Genomic DNA, 17838 nt, shown 5'->3' with positions numbered 1-17838 from the left:
CTACAGAGCTCTGCTATCATGCTCAGAGGTGGGGAGGCAGGGGTGTTAATGGGAATGTAGTGCAGGGGCTGAGTCCCAGTCCAGTGGGAATGGGGAAGGGGGTCAGGTCCTAAAGGGCCTCATGACTTGGATGCCCTTTGGATTGGGTGCCCAATCTAGGTTAAGGGAAGTGATTCTGTTTCCCTAGGTTTTTACCCACACTTACCATGTTGTAGATTTTTCTTATTTTTGTGTCTCTCTATCTAGACTGCAAGCAACTGAAGGCAGGGGCTCCATCAGACTCACTCCCCACTGCATCCCCCACACCTACCAAAGTGCCTGGCATATAGTAGGAATTTTAAAACATTTGCGGAATAAACAAATAGCTGAATGATTGAATTATTGGGTACTTGAGTGTCCTCTAAAGAATTCTAGCCCTGTATCCCTTAAAGCAAGGTACTTTCTGAGGGGTGCTTAGTCTTAGCTTCCTGTATTTCACTCAAGAAAGTTCTATTAAAAATAGCTTATTCAGTTGCCAGCCACTTCCGCTTTTTCCTTCTCTAGCCCCAAATCCCCTTCTTCCTTCTTCCCCACTACTTCCCCTCCCCTCCCCCTTCCTCTCCCCTCCCCCTCCCCCTCCTTCTCCTTCTTCTCATACTCCTCCACCTTCTTCTTCCGTCTTCCTTCTTTCTTCTTCTTCTTTTTCTTTTTTGAGACAGGGTCTTATTCTTTGCCCAGGCTGGAGTGCAGTGGCACAATCATGGCTCAGTGCAGCCTTGACCTCCCTGAGGTGATCCTCCTAGCCCAGCCTCCCAAGTAGCTGGGACTACAGGCACATGCCACCAAGCCCAGCTGATTGTTGTATTTTTTTGTAGAGATGGGGTCTTGCCATGTTTCCCAGGCTGGTCTTGAACTTCTAGGCTCAAGAGATCTGCCTGCCTCCCAAAGTGCTGAGATTACAGGCATGTGTTACTGTGCCCTGTCTCTTATTATTTTTAATCACTCTTTTAATCAAGATGTTTGGTATATTTTTTCCTTCTTCCATCTACATTTTTAAGAACTGTTTTCTTCTACCTCATGTTTATCAGCTTCCTTTATTGCCTCTTTAGAAGCAGGAAGCACGGGTTATAAATCAATATGGGCAAATACTTTGCTGTCTTGTTTTGAAAAAAATTGTAATTAAAATTCATGGTAGAAAGAATTTCTAAAGTGGAAGGTTGCCTTTCCAAGATATTACCATGTCTTATTTTAGAATTTACTGTTGGTAAACTAATCTACATTATTAAATAAGATTCAGTTCATTGGAATCACTGAGTAATTACTATTACTATGTTCGAGAAGTATTGTTTGGGTGATATTATTAGTTTTATTACTTATGCTAGGTTGCTTTTAGGAATTAGCCTCAGCATTACTTGAAAAGAGATGGAAAATACTTTATATGTCACAAATCTAATAAATTTATAGTTAAAATAATGCTGCAAATATAGAAAATTTTCATTGGATAGTTTTAAAAAATCTGAATGCAATATAGAATAAATAAACTTCATCTCTTAATGTACTCCTAATTTTTTCTTAAGGCACCGTGACAGAGAAGCTTTTCCCAAAGATTATGATATAGAGGGTCCTGAGAAAGTTAAAAAGCTGTGTCATTCAACATATCGGCGACTTGGAACCGATGAATCCCCAGTAAGTAATTGCTATTACTTTGTTTTAAGTCGGAAATCTTTGTCATAGTGAAACATGAAAAAGTTAAAGGAGGAGTGTTTTGTGCAGCACCATCCCTCGTTAACAGTGCTAGTTACTTAGATGACTTAGTCACTGTGTGCTGAAGCTACATTACCTGTAAAATGTGCCTATCTTATAAAGTGATTGGGTGAATTAAATGAGATGGAGCAAGTTGAGTACGTGGCACGGTGCCTGGCACATAAAAGTGCCTAGGAAATTGTTCCTGTTGCTATAATGCTGTTGTCACTACAGTGACAATATCCTGTTAGATGTCTCCTTTCACCTCCATAATAACCCTGCGAAGTGGGTATTACCATCTCTAATTCACAGAGGAGAGGAAAGAGCCTGCTAAAGACTAAGCGACTTACTCAAAGTCACACAGCTAGGGAGTGGAAGAGGGAGAGTTTATACCTAGGTCTTTGGTTTCAAGTCTTTTGTATTTACCTTAAGCTGGTGGAGTTGTGAGTAACTAAAACGTGCTATTAACAGTCTCATAATGTTTGTGCAATCTAGTTACAAGCAGAATATTTATGGCATAAGTAATTCCTGTTTGAATTGAGGTGAGCAGGTTACTACTTGGCTACCTAGGTGTCTGTCCAGTCAGCATAAGGCAAGAGCTCAACTCCTAGGAGACCCGCAAATTGGGTCCTACAATGTCAGGAACTTTGGGGCTAGCTGAAGACAATTTAGCCTTAGAGGATGGCCTTGGGCATGAAGAGCTGGTGATTTGATGAGGGTGGTTGTACAAGTGATGAAAAGATTGGGTTTGTGTCACATTCTGCCCCCCAAAGCTGGACTAGTTTTAGACCAGCATTTAAAATGAGGCAAGTGTAAAAAGATGCATAATTCTGCATTGGAAATTGTTCTAGAAGATTCTCCATTCTACAAGGTAATGAGGACAAATTAGCTTAGCATGGCAGCGCCATTTCCTCCTTTCCTCTTATAGTTGCAGTGGACAGAGAGTAATAAGGATCACCTGGAGAATGGGGATTTATTGTAAAGTGACAGCTGCCTGGATATGGAATGAGCAAACTTGCAGGAACTAACACAGCTCTAAAGCAAGGCATCCCCATCGCCACCCCAACCTCTCTGTGTCACATGCACACACAGAGTCTCTTTGGCATCTCCATTTCTCTCTGCTCAGGTTTACCTCTTGCTCCATAGCCCAGATCTCAGGGGAATCTGATGATTTCCTCAGTTTCCACCCAACCCTCTTCCCTTTGCATCAGGCTGCCTCATGGGTCATCAGCCAGCATGTGGATGGAGCTCTGCAGTGTGATGCCCAACTCAGTCAGCATCCACCTTGCTCCATTCCCCCACAAACCCAGCTTCACCTTGCTTTCTTCAGCATGGGGCTGTGGTCAGGACAAGAGTAAGTTGGGCAAGACAGGCATTGCTTGGCATGCACTTAGAGACTTTGGTCCTTAAAAAACATTTATTTTTGATTCCTATATAAAAAATGTTTTTAAAGAACTTTTGGTCCTTAAAAACATTCATTTTTGATTCCTATGTAAAAATGCTCTTGGTCTCTGGGTATTCCTATACCTCATATCACAAAGGATGTGAGATGAAGTGGGGTATGAGGTATAGGAGCCACAAACGTTCCTTCCCCAATATTACATGCATTACAGTGGTCAAGCCTCAGGTTTAATGAGAATGTGTAAATAAATAGTAGTATTTACTGTCTGTATGTCTTTTTGTTGATGGCCATTGAAACCCTGTCCTTCACCTGCCAGATCTGGAATGTGTATTCAATAGAAAGAAAATAGACTGAGGAATCACTATTTCTGATGGAACTGCTATTCTCTATCTTAATAGCAATTTACATTTTTCCCTATCGACTTCCTGTGTATAAAGCATTGGCTCATCAATCTTGTTTTTCATTCTTCACAACAAAGCTATAAAGCTGTCAAGAAATATATTATTATTCTAGTTCTAAACCTAGACTTGCAGATCTTAAATGACTCACCCAAGGTCCCAAGAGTAAAGAGAAGGAGGGGATACTGGCACTGAGCCCCCACACCTTCACATGCCAGGTATGAGGCTGGATGTAGCAAGAGGATGGGCAAGTCCATCTTCCTGTTGTCACACAGTTTTGATAAGGGCCTAAAGACACTCTTGATAGTTGGCAGGAACCACATGCCTTAAAGCAAGAATCCAGGCCATCTAGGCAGGACCTACTAAGAGACTAAATTAGATTAAACCAATATGAGTAGTTATGTCCTTGAAGACAAGGGACTGAAGAATTAAAAAAGGATTCATGTAGTTGTGGGTCCTGTGCCCCTCTTTCTCCAGTTGAGAGGAGTTTCAAGGGAACCACTCAGAGAGATTAATATGTATGTCCTGGAATTTAGAGGACATGGGGTCCAGGCACATGCTTAAAAACTTAAATGTTAGAAGTCATGCCTGATATGGCACAGCAGAAAGAGGGAGTACACTGCCCTTGGGGCAGGGACAGCAGTGGCCAAGAAGAGACTTGCCTAAGACTTTTATTAAACAAAAGGAAATAACTTGCTGTGGGAGGGAAGGGGCAGTCTGATTAAAATGAAATTCCTTTATGATTGCATCCTATTGATGCAATAGGATCAATTCAACAAGATGGTTCCATTAAAAACGTTTCATTTCATCCTCTGGACAGCTCTTCAGGCAGGTCTCATACGTGATCCACATTGGACAGATGAGGGGACTGAGAACAAGTGACGCTTAATCACTGGTGAAAAGTCAAACAACTAGAAAGTGTATTACAAATTAAAATCCATTGTTCTTCTCTGGCTTTAAACGCTAAGATCTTAGAGACTTTTCCAAACTGCCTCTTGGAGTACCAAACTTTTCCACGTCTAGTGTGCTGGCCTTTTTACCCCACTATACTGCACCTTCCTTGTAGAAAATAGACCTGATTATTTCTGCTCTGGCTTGGATATTGTATATCTCACTGCATATGTGTTGGGGCTTTGATTTCTTACATCTTAGCCATAACTTCTGTCCTATTTCCTGAATTATGTCCACACACATGCTGGCTAGCCCTATTCCCATCTGTTTCCCCTTCTGAATGCCTTCTTAACATTTTTGGGGTTTTTTTGTAAGATTGCTGCTGAATGGCTGCTTTGTCCATCCACCGCATTTTCATTTAGCTGATTGAAGGTGTCCTTGTCCTTAAATGCTGCTGCAGGAGCTAATGTGAGCATCATTTATTTGTAGCAGAGTTTAAAATGGGACTTACTTTTGTCTACATTTTGGCTAAGGCTCTAAAAGTCTAAGAACAGAACAATAGCCTCATGTGCCAAAGTAAATAATTAGGTCACTTAAGCAAGATCCTCAAAGAAGATGGTGCTAATTGGCTCCCACTCACATGAGGGATACAAGATAATTGAAATGCAAGAAGCCTGAAGAGGAGTTTGTTAGTACAGAGAAAGTTTTGGAAAAAGTGTGCTCTAAGTCTCATCTCAAGGACCCTTGTGTGCCTCACGAAGTTAGACATAAGGCTCTGGTGACTGGTCAGAGGAAGCAGAGCAGAAAAGAGGGAGCCAGCTCCCCTAGAGGTGGAGCAAGGATGTGTGAATCCTCGGGCCCAGATGTGCCTCTTGTGGATCCAGTGTGGACCACGGGGAAGAAGAAAATGACATGGCGTCGTTTCAGAGCCTGTGAAAGAGCACCTCATAGTGGGTGCCCAATAAATATTTGTAGAAGGAAAAAAAGGAGAGATGGAGGGGCCTACCTGGGTTTCCAGGAGCCGAGGCAAGACATTTAAGTCTAGCCAGAGGCATCTTCTATCATGGGACATGCCATTCAGTGTTCCCAGAGGTGATCCCAAAGTCTACCAGAACATCCCAAGAAAGTCATCTTTGAACATTCACCAGTGCCAGAGAGGGTCAAAGATAAACATGCCCAGGGGAAACCAAAGCAAGATTACATTCTGCCATTCCTGCATTTACCTCTCTGTCTTCCTCATCTCCACACATCCTTGGCATCGGTCCCCAAGGAGATAGAGGGAGGTGGGGAATAGGGAAGAAGTCCAAGTGGGATAATTGAGAAGAAGCCAACTGTGCCCCCTGCTCCCAATATAGTGGGCCAGGCCGAAGCAGCCCCAAGGTGGAGGAATGAGAATCTTTCCATGACGTGTGAACTTTTGACTATTATATGGGACTGGCATTTTACTTACCTCAGTGAAAATCCTCTTGGGACAAAAGTAGCCAGAGAAGTTTTGTATTATCTGAGAGTAACCAGAAACACCCTGGGACCTGTCTTATATTTAATCAAGGAGCGTGAGAAAGAACTAGTCCCTCCAAATGACTGCGGATGGGCAGTGATGGAGGAAAAGTAGATTTGTTTTCTGATTGTACCTACTTATAAGTCCCACTTGTTCAGTGAGCCAGTTTTACCCTTTTGTATGTAAAAGAGCAGTCCATTCTTATCATATCTCCCTATCCCCTTTCCTTACTTTAGTTTTCTTCATGATACTTACATCGCTGGACATATTTCAGACTTATTTAGTTGTTAATCATTTGTCACCTCTTGTTAGAATACAAGCTCTATGAAAGTGAGGACTTTGATCTGTTTTGTTCCCTGTTTTATCTCCAGTTCCGAGAACAGTGCCTAGAACGTAGTGGATGCTCAATAAGTATTTATGGAAGAAAGGAAAGAAGCAAGAAAGGAAGTAAGGGAGAGAGGAAGGGATGAAGGAAGGAAAAAAAGAAAGAAGGTAGGAAGGAAGAGGAGGAGGGAGAAAGGGAAAAGGATAAAAGGAAGAAGTTCTACATTCAACAAACATTTTTTGAGGCCCCATTACTTTGCCACGCATAATGCTAAGTGCTAGGGTAGGAAACATAATTCAAAAATTGGTCCTTGTATATAAGGAACTCATAGGTTCCTAGGGGAAATGGGAACACATAACCATGGTGGCAAAGGGTATGATGGATGCTAAGAACATCAGGATGCTGTGAGGTGCACCTGAACTGAAATGGATTGGAGGAGGTTTGGGTATGGTTTCCTTTGAAGCTCTGGAGCTGAATCCTAAAGGAACCATCTCTTGGCAGAATCTGGAAATGTACCATTCAGGTTTCAATGGTGGGATAATTGATTTCCTACTTCAATGGTCCCTCAGGTTTCAGGAGGCCAACTAAGGCCATTGGGGAAATAGATTCACAAGAGAACAGTAATTCAAGCCACTGGGCTTGCCCTGATTGTCTTATTCTAAGCTTAGTGGGTAATAGCATTCTAAACTATGGTCTTTTACCTGGACTTTATTCAGGTGCTACATATCTCTACCAGGGTGAATTCCATGCAAACTAAAATCATCAAGAGTATGTCTACTATCGTTGCTTCAACTTGTAAAGCCTCTCACCCAAGGATCCTCACAACACTACCAAAGGCCCTATCACAATCACTTATGTTACCTTCCTAGCATGTGAGGCTGATACTAAAGTGAGAGCCACTGGGAGGACAAAGACCACTTCTGAGAAAGGGGTGCATGTTGAATCCCATAAATTTAGAATGATTAAGTACAGAGCACATATGATGCTGTGTCATAGAAGCTGAGAATTTGTCAGACATAAATGAACAAAGAAATACATAAACAATTCATTAAACAGATTTTTCTTATACAGCTAGTGGCTCAATGCCAAGGCATTTTTGGAACTAACAGGACAACACTGTTGAGCAAATTAGGCTAATATTAACAGCATCACAGACAGTGTGGATTTAAAAGTGGCAAATAAATGAATAGTACAAAAGTATATTAGCATTCGTTTTATGAATAGATTAAGACTAGCCAAATAAGCCTAAACATGAGCTGTTTTAGTGAATAAAAATTTCACATTTGAAAACTAATGTTCCTAAAAGGGATACAAAGGATATAATTATACCAGATATGGGAAATTCAATTATTTACTTAATTGGTTCAAGTATTTTTTTCTTTGACATTGTAGGATAGTATTTTGACCAGTATAATCTTATAATCTTATAGATGCTTCTTGCATTCATATCTAAGCACCTGAAAGGGGTATACGGATCAAATGTTTATAAATGGAATAATTTTAAATGCCACTGCAGAGGAAAGGAAGATGTTTGGGGATAGTAGGCTGTTGAGCTAGGGTCTCCTCTTGCTCCCCATCTCCATAATCTTGGAGCTTGCGGTTGATGTCACAGGTTTCAGCATTCTCTCCTGGAACAACTTTGGATCAGCTTTTCCAATCACCACAGTCACATCTGGCTTTCCTGTGTTAGGAATTCTGTATCAATTTTGGCCCACTGAGTGTACTTCCCCAGTTTTCTGCTGCATCTCTGAGTCTATTTATTCTAGCAAGTATCTTCTCTGTCATTTCCAGACATTTGGGATGGGAATGAAAGCGGGCCACCCAGCATTTTGATCCCATCACTTGCATTTGCTGCTCCTTTTCTACATCAGTAATCATACCCTAATTTAACTCTTACAGAAATTAGACTTTAATTTTTCATGTATATTAGTCTGCTTAAGCAGGTGTAACTGTTATGTTGAACAAATGAGACTTAAATTGGGCAATCATGTGCACGTACGTACACACAGACCCGTGCGCACAAACATGCAGAGACACACACATCCATATTTTTTGCCTCCACTGCCTATTTACCCTGCTTTATGGAGTCAGTTCTTCCTTCATGCCTGGACAAAATCCTATGCAGCTTCCTTAGGTTTTACGGTCAATCTCAGATAATAAAAAGCCTATTGGTCACATTTCAATAATTAAAATATCTCATCAAAATGATGGATTTCATTTAGAGTTAAAGCTTTTCTCTTCCTCCAGCTATAGCCTGCTCTAGGCTGGTAAGCAGGCAGAGGGAAGTGGGTGTGAGGGGTAGGCTGCGTTGGATAATTTATTATTTCTCCACCTGCTCTGCTTTTCCTTTTGCCCAATTAGAAGAGTCTTTTGTGCTTATTTTACTAATATTAAATATTTAATTAAGACTATTTTGTGACAAGAAGTGGTTTTGTTATTTCAGAGTGATCAGGAAAAAATGAGACTTGTTATAAATTTATTTCTGCTAGAGACAGGAAAATGAGCATCCCCTAAGCCAGGTGTGGTGGTGCACGCTTGTAATCCTAGCTACTTGGGAGGCTGAGGCAGGAGGATTGCTTGAGCCCATGAGTTTGAGGCTGCAGTAAGCTATGAATGTGCCACTACACTTCAGCATGGATAACAGTGAGACCCTATTTCTAAAAAATAAAAATTAAAAAAAAGAAGAAGAAGAAGGAATAAGTTCACAAAAGCTTTCTTGAAGAGGTAGTTGTAGAAAACAATACAATTATTTTTCTGATTGCACCTTATGAGTCTCAGTTGTTCAAAATAATAGTGGTTAAATTTTCAGAGGCCTCTCTTGGATCCTTTAGAATCTCTACATGGCACTGCTGAGTTAACCTAGATGTGAAACAGTGAGGATTTCCAAGGACAAAACTTCTGAGAAATAAGTATGGTCTTTGTGATTATTTTAAAAGATAATCAAACTTTTGTATTTTTTTTTTTTTTTTTTTTTTTTTTTTGGCAATGGTGCAGAAAAGCTACAGTTGGTAGGGGGAATGCTGCTTAACAGACTAAAATAAGACTGTTCCTTAGTTATGACTGAAGATCTAAGATAATAGATGCCAACTCCTCCTTTATTCTAAGTAAGTGAGATGCCAACCCACTCATGCCAAACATGCAAATTATTTGGGCGGTAACTGAGTTTTGAGCTTCTTGGTGTCTCATTCACCTTGATGATTTAAAAACAAACAAAAAAGTTTGAAATCGAAGAGATCTGGTCAAAAGAATTTAGAAGTTGGAGGAGTTGTCTGGAGAAAGAGTACATGCTGTGAATCCAACCCCTCTAATCTTCTAAGGGGTAGGGGTGGGAAGTGTATCCCCTTAATTTCTACCCTGAGAGTGGGGCCTCAATGAGACCACCCAGGGAACTTGATGCACTGGGGTCTCACTCATGCTTGACAAAAGGCTACAGACGGGAGGGTTCCAGAAGCAGCCTGTGGCATCAGAGGGAAAAGCTTGATGTGAGAAGTACCTGAGCTTCTCATATGGTTTGGCTCTGTGTCCCCACCCAAATCTCATCTTGTAGCTCCTATAATTCCCACGTGTTGTGGGAGGGACCCAGTGGGAGATAATTGAATCATGGTGGCAGGTCTTTCCTATGCTGTTCTCGTGATAGTGCATAAGTCTCATGAGATCTAATGGTTTTAAAAACTGGAGTTCCCCTGCACAAGTGCGTGCACTCTCTCTCTTTGCCTGCTGCCATCCGTGTAAGATGTGACTTGCTCTTCATTGCCTTCTGCCATGATTGTGAGGCCTCCCCAGCCTAGTGGAGCTATAAATCCATTAAACCTCTTTCTTTTGTAAATTGCCCAGTCTTGGCTATGTTTTTATCAGCAGCATGAAAACGGACCAACACAGCTTCCTTCACTGTGGGTCAGAGGAATATACTTTCTGGGTGCCTGTAAAGAACCCAGGAAAGAATTGTCAGTTGGGGATTATCTAAAATGAATCTTGCCAGAGGAACAGTCTGGTCAACCTGAAATATATAACCTGAGGAGAAGTCATAAGTGTTCTCCTCATTCCCTGTACCAGTCACCCAGGTTATGTATCTACTGAATTTTCTTCCCGTGAGTGCAGCACATATGGGAAGAGTTCATTCTAGAAGAATAGAAATTGGGATTTAAAAATAATTCATACTCAGGAAAACAGGGAATATGAATGACATTATGAAATGAGCTTCCTCTATACATTAGATATTTTCTATATTATCATTTGTCTCAAGCTAGATTTTATTATGTAAATTAAATGGAAATTTTAGTGATTATCCTACGAGTTTGTGCTGTGCTAATTTAGCTATCTCACATACCAAATTGCCAATCTCCAGTCTGTGATATACATATATACAAAGCCCAAAAGACTTTTAAACATATGGAAGTGCTTTTATGAAGTACCATCCTTATGTCAGGTTATGAACATTTCTGCACCAAAGTGATTTTTTCACATTGAGATGGTGTAGGATTAGGTTTGCCTACATGCAACAGACACTGCAAATCAACAGAGGCTGTTCATATAGGGTTGTATTATTTCATGTAAAGGGTCTGGAGGATAGCAGGACTGGTATGAAAGTTCTATGTATTGTCAGAGACCAATTCCTTCCAGTTTTCTGCTCTGTCATCCTTGGGTAGGACTCAAGATGGCTGCTGGAAACCAGTCATTATGTCCGCATTCCAGGCAGCAAGAAGGAAAAGAACAGAAAGACTTTTCCTGGAAGTTCTTTCCAGGAAACAACTATTTCCACTTATTCTCAATTGTCCAGAACTAGTCACCGATCGTATCTAAGAGTAAAATAATCTGAAAAATGTGGTCTGCAACACCAGGTACCCAGCTAAAGTTTGGGGATTCTATTGATGATGAAGAAGGAATGTCTAATATTGGGACATAACATTTGCCACTGATACAGGAGACGGAAGTTAAGAGTTGTCTTTGGAGTCGGATGGCTTCTCTTTAATTCTTGGTTCTACCACTTACAGGGTTGTAACTTAAGTCAAGAGTCTCAAACTTTTCATGTCTTTATTTCCTTATGTGTAAAGTGAGAATTGTAGAGTTCTCACAAGCATTTAATGTGAAGACATTTAGAATGGTTTCTGGCCATGTGCTGTTATTACCATTATCCCCATGATTTACTATAACCTACTATGCTATAGCTAGTATAGCCTCTGGTGTTTGTTTGCAAATCTAGTCGTAGAACCTAGTATGATGCCTGGCACTTAATAGATGTGGATAGATGGATGAATGAATGAGGCAGACTGCATGAGTCTTAAATTGTGGAGCTTCTACTTTTTGGCTGATTTGCCTGGGCATTACTTAATCCCTTCCAGCCTTAGTTTTCCCTTTTTTTAAACAGAAATAAATTATACCAAGTGTTCTTCATTTGCACCTCCAGGTCCGCTCTCCACTCTTCTCACCCTGCTTTGTGCCAAGGAGACTGACCTCTAGGGTTCGCTGCAATGAGCTCCTTGCCTTCTGGCTTTCCACTGGGATGGGCCCGTAGGAGGCACTGGCAGGTGACCAGAGGTGGGAGGAGAGGGAGCTTGGACACTTATTCCTGTGATTTCCTCCCTGTAGGACCATGGTTTGGTAGTGGCTGGGTTTCTGTTCTGAAAGATACAACTATCAGGTGACCCTCACTTTATAGCTGTAGGTTGTTCTGAGTTACAGTAACTGTTCCACCCCCAAGGTTCTCCACTATTGCTATCCTCAGGGTGCTTCAATAGTGTTGATTTGCTTAATGGTTCCCACACGTTTATAAAGAGATCCTTCATTAAGTTCTCCTCAGTTCCCAATTTGATTGTTTTTCCCTTCTGAGACCATGACTGATATTAATACATAAAACTCAGAGGGTTGCTTTGAGAACGTATTAAAATAATGCATTTAAAGTGCTTAGTACATTGTCTGGCAAAGAATAAGCACTCATTCTGCTCCACTAATGCTATGATTATCTGTTTCCTTTTACTCCTCTATTTTATGTTTGGCAATATCTTTGTTTCATATGATTTTCAAAGAGTTGGTTGATTTGCTGAAATATTTTACTGTTAAAAATCATCAGAGCATATCTAAGCTTAATTTTTAAACTTGATCTTAGCCAAAAGGCTGAGAAGCAATCTAAGCTTAATTTTTTGGTTTATCTTATCCCTTCAAACAAAGTGGTGGCTACTAATTTTTTCTCAAAAGATTTTTTTTTTGCTGTTAAAATAAATAAGACCCAATGTAGTGTCATCTACCATTGACTTTGGAGCCTGAACATCTAAGAAAAAGAGTAGTTGAGCTAAGGGTATATGGATCAAAGCTGGGAAATTTGGCTGGGAGGATAGTAATTCAGGAGGTTGAGGTCTTAGAGAGCAGTGCTCTGAGAAGCCAAGGATCTAGAGAGCCATGGAGTAGACCAGGGAACCAGCACCAGAGACTTAATCAAAATGATTTTGACTAGGCTGGACTCCCAGTTACAGCAAAGCCTTTTTACTAAAGCAAAATGGACCCAAAGCGTCAGACTATAGCCATGATACTCTTGCAGTTGAAGGCTCTGGTTTTCTAAAGAGTGGTCTCTCTTTAAAAACAAACAAACAAGCAAACAAACAAACAAACAAACAAGAAACAGAAAATCTAGTAGTAGTAATGTGTTCTGAGACTTCATGAATATCTTGGGGAATCTAGTCTTTCAGATAAAGTAATGGATTTTCTTGGTGATGAGTTCTGGTTCTTGGCTCTGAACCTCCAGCTTCATGATCTTCTAGAGTTTTGTATGGAGAAAACATTGAATCCCTGACATCCAATTTTGTTCCTAAGATCCCTGAGATGCTACCCTTGATGTTTCTGCAATTGGTTTGAGTACATCTTACAGTTGGCAGATTTTCCACATAGCAATAATTGCTTAGTAATTAATTGAATTATGCTCTATGATAGAGAATGAATAATAATGATGATGATGATGATGATATCTGAAGTCCTTGTAATTTACAAAGGGATTGCTACAAACATTTTCCTTCTTAGGGTTTTTAAAATATACCAACCCTGAGAAGGATAAAGAAGGAAATAGAAAGTAGGTAGAGTTAGTATATTTAATTGAATGCAGTTCTTTCTGTTTCGTAGAAATACCAATTTGCTTTTTATTTCCCAATAGCATACAGTAATTGCTATTTTTACATATTTATGATGAAACAGTTGACAGCTATGAGCTATCACTTATTTTTAATGTCAACTAGAGTCAACAATTAAAATCAGAATGTACTTCAATGAACACATGTTTTAGTAACTGACCATTTTTAGTGAGAATTCATTTTTCTTATATGTGGCTTCTATGTTTCCAGAGGTGGGTATCAGAAACACATGAAAAGTTGTCACAAGTGTGTTTAAACACAGAATGGGCTGAAATGAAGAGCAAGGCCTTATTGAATGAGGAAACAGTGAGCTCTGGGATTATCGAAAGGTATTCTTAATACTTTTCTTTACTTATAGAATATGGACATGCAGAAAGGACTTGTATAAGTAGCAAAAAAGTATAGTGACCCCAGTTCCACACTAAAGGAACACATCAAGCACATTTGTCTCAAGCTTCCATGCTTTCTGCTCATGCCGATCTCTCTCTGTCTGGGAGTTTCTTTTCCTCAATTTTTTACCAATCAGCTCTCTACTTATTCTGGGTCCAGCTAAAATGCTGTTTCCTCTTTATATGTGTGTTTTTTTTTTTTTTTTTCTGGACCAGGGTTCTGACTATCCAGGTTTGAACCCCAGCTCTACAATGTACTGTAAAAGTTTTTTGGTGTTTATAACCCAGCTTGTTCACCTGTAAAATGAGAATTACAAAAGCATCTACTTCGTAGGGTTGTTATGAAATTTAGATGAAATAAAGTATGAAGTGTGCATAGAAGTGTTGCCTGACATGCAGTAAGAATTAGGTAAGCTGTCATTAATCAGAATTAATTGCTTTTCTATTTTTGTCCTCTGAGTATTTTATGTCCTACATGACAGTTGGACTTGCATTCTAGTTATTTATATGGAGGCATTTCCTCAGGAATAGAGAGTTCTTTGAGGATAGAAGCTCTTTCTTCGTCATAGCTGTCATCCTGCATCCTGGCACAGTGCCTCCCCATGGAAGTGTATGACACATAGCCTTTGTCTTATACTGTAATTGTTGAAAAAGGCAGTCAAAATAATGACAAAAATGCTAAAATTTCCATTGACTTGTTGAGACATTTTGTTTTATAAAGTTCATGAAAGTTGCAAACATGAAAACTCTTTAAAAAGTAATCACCATAAAAATCCAACCCTAAATTAGTTTTTGTTTTTTTTTTTTTGACATGGACCCTTGCTCTGCCGCCCAGGCTGGAGTGCAGTGGCATGATCTCGGCTCACTGCAACCTCCTGCCTCCCGGGTTCGAGCAATTCTCCTGCCTCAGCCTCCTGAGTAGCTAGGACTACAGGCGCATGCCGCCACGTCCGGCTAATTTTTTTTTAAATTTTTAGTAGAGACGGGGCTTCACCATATTGCCCAGGCTGGTCTTGAACTCCTGAGCTCAGGAAATCTGCCTGTCTCAGCCTCCCAAAGTGCTGGGATTACAGGCATGAGCCACTGCGCCCAGCCCCTAAATTAGTTTTACATGGGTTTGAAAGTTTACACATTACACTCTAATAAGTTTTCTAAAAAATGTTATCTTGTTTTAGGGTCACCGGATTGCCTGCCACAGGTTTTGGAGCTGTCTTTCCTAGACATCCACCAGATCGGAACAAAATGTTAGTAGTCCCTAAACTGCTACAATTGTACACAATGTTTCCTGATTCAGAAGGTTTGTTTGCAGAGGTGAAGGTATGAGAGGGTGAGCCAAGGTCAACAAAATGCCCTTTACATGACATCTTCAATTTGCCTTTAACCAAATATTTTCTCCATTCACATGCATAGCATTAATAACAATAATAATACAACAGTAAATCCTCACTATTTGCAGATTCTGTATTTGTAAATCTTTTTTCTCTGTAAAATTTACCTATTTGCATCTCCCAAGTCAATACTCGTGGTTCTGTCATGGTCATTTGTGGACATATGCAGAGTGGTAAAAAAGGGAAGGCACCAGATATGTACCATCCCAGCTGAGGTCGAACAGGGTGATGCCCTGCCTTCTTGTTTCAGCTCTCATTCTATAAACGTGTTCTTTCCACAGTCTATTCAGTGTCACATTTTTCAAACTCTTGTGCTTTTTGTTGGTGATCTCGTTTAAGACATCCCTCAAGCGTGGTGCTGAAGTGCTGCCATGTTCCTTAGAGCAAGAAGGCTGTGATGTGCCTTTCAGAGAAAACACATGTGTTAGACAAGCTTGATTCAGGCATGAGTTGTTGGTCATAAGTTCAAAGGTGATAAATCAAAAAATAAGATGTCTTTAAGCAGAAACAGACATTAAACAAAGTTTTATATTGATCGAGTGGTGAAAATGTGACCAGAGGCTTGCAGGAACCTAACCCTACATTTCCCCTAAGATCAGTGGTTCAATATTTGCTAATTCAGTGTTTCAGCAACTTCGTAGAACATTACTATGAACAAAGAGAACTGACTTTACAGCAAGAGACTATTTTTACTGATATAAGAGATAAGTCTGTTTTGGCAGGGAAGCATGAATTCTTACTAAAAAAGAAAAAAATCTTATCCACTCATCTTTCTAAATATAAACTTTCATTATGTACAGTAAGTGATGTGGAAATACATTTATAAGTATGACAAAATTCTAAGGATTGCATTGTGCATTATGGGGTTGTTATGAAGATTAAGCAAGTTAATAGACATCAAACAATTAGAGCAGTAATTGATGCATGCATACTAAATTCTTTGCTGGACATGGTGAACCTTTCAGTTTATAAACTCATATCAGTTCAGAGAAATTTTCTTGATTTATTTTATTCTTGACCTACTGTGTTTTCTCTGTTCTCCCTTTTGGAAATCCTTTATTTGAATGTTGGATTTCTTTTCCCGATCCTAAAACTTTCCTGTCTTTTTTCAGCCTTTCTTTTTGGTCTTTACGATCTACTTTCCTCTGTTTCTTCAACTCTACCCTTGAAATATCTTTTTGTTTTCTGAATCCTTTTGTTTTTGTAGGATTTTTTTTTTTTTTTTTTTTTTTGGTTTCATGACTTCAGTATCTTCCCTTTTCTATCTGAAGATGTTAATGAAAGTTTTAATGATAGCTTAAAATTTTTTTTTTCTTCCCCATGCATACTCTCTGTTTTCTCCAAGATGTCTTTTTTTCTGTTTTTTATTTGTTGGTATGGTATCCATCTTCCACGCTAGAGGCATTTTCCTTAGGCACCTGCTAATCAGTCCTCTGCTCATGATTAAGAGATGGGGCTCTGAGCCTGTGAGTGAGGCTCACTGCCTTGGAGATTCCCTGGAGGAATCTAGGTGGGTCATTATTTCAAAGAAACCCTAGTACCAGTAAAGTCATGCATGTGTAATGTCAGGATATGTTCCAAGAAATGTGTTGTTAGGTGATTTCATCGTTGTGTGAACATCATAGAGTGTACTTACACAAACCAAATGGTCTAGCCTACTACACACTGAGGCTAGATGGTAAAATCCATTGCTCCTAGACCATCAACCTGTACAGCATGTTACTGTACTGAACAGTATAGGCAATTATAACACAGTGTTAAGTATTTATGTATCTAAACATATCTAAACATAAAAAAAGGTGCAGTAAAAATACAGAATGAAAGATAAAAAATGGTACACCTGTATAGGGCACATGCCATGCATGTACCCTGCAAGACTGGAAGTTGCTCTGGGTGAGTCCATGAGTGAGCAGTGAGTCTATGAATGTGAAGGACCAGGACATTACTAAATACTACTGTAGACTTTATAAACACTATACTTAGGCTACACTAAATGTATAAAACAATTTTGTTTGTCTATTTTGCATTGTTGTAATGGAATACCTGAGACTGGGTAGTTTATAAAGAAAAGAGGTTTATTTGGCTCACAGTTCCACAGGCTGTATAAGCATGGCACCATCATCTGCCTGGCTTCTGGTGAGGCCTCAGGAAGCTTTTACTCATGGCAGAAGGTGAAGGGGAGGCAGGAATGTCACATGGCAACAGAGGGAGCAAGAGAGAGGGGAGGAGATGTCAGGGTCTTTTTAACTACCAGATCTCATGTGAACTCTCCTTACTGCAAGGAGGGCACCAACCCACTCATGAGGTATCTACCCTCATGACCCAGACACCTCTCATCCGACCCCCACCTCCAACACTGGGGATCACATTTCAGTATGAGATTTGGATAGGTCAAACGTCAAAAATACATCAACAATATTTGCCTTTCTTCAAAAAGACATTTACTTTAGCTTATTGCACCTTTTTTACTTTATAGCTTTTTTTTTTTTTAACTTTTGGACTCTTTTAGCAACACTTAGCTTAAAACGCAAACACATTGTATAGCTGTATAAAATATTTTCTTTCTTTATATCCCTATTCTGTAAGCTTTTTATTATTAAACAAATTTTTTTTAACTTTTACAACTTTTTTCTTAAAAATGAAGACACAAACACACACCTTAGCCTAGGCTTACACAGGGTCCAGATCGTCAATATCACTGTGTCCACCT

The 17838-nt window shown here is 39.7% G+C and overlaps 1 protein-coding gene across 7 annotated transcripts in view; it reads left to right on the top strand.

Annotated features, from left to right (window-relative positions):
• CFAP95 (cilia and flagella associated protein 95) overlaps window positions 1–17838 on the top strand; it is an 86832-nt gene that overhangs the window by 24639 nt on the left and 44355 nt on the right. For 6 of the 7 annotated variants that reach the window (XR_003013388.2, XM_071077686.1, XM_071077687.1 and 3 more), the window contains exons 2-4: window positions 1557–1665; window positions 13562–13680; window positions 14916–14984. Coding sequence is in view for 5 of the 7 variants with exons in the window: in XM_071077686.1 (XP_070933787.1) it covers window positions 1557–1665; window positions 13562–13680; window positions 14916–14984 (297 nt within the window). In the remaining 2 variants the exon portion in view is untranslated. Of the gene's footprint in view, window positions 1–1556; window positions 1666–13561; window positions 13681–14915; window positions 15058–17838 lie in introns of all 7 variants that reach the window. The other variant, XR_011612471.1, reaches the window with a different exon arrangement.

Source organism: Macaca nemestrina, chromosome 14 (assembly GCF_043159975.1).
Source record: "Macaca nemestrina isolate mMacNem1 chromosome 14, mMacNem.hap1, whole genome shotgun sequence".
Lineage (NCBI taxonomy): Eukaryota > Metazoa > Chordata > Mammalia > Primates > Cercopithecidae > Macaca > Macaca nemestrina.
Note: the sequence above shows the minus strand (reverse complement) of the source record. Positions and strands in the feature narration are given on the sequence as shown.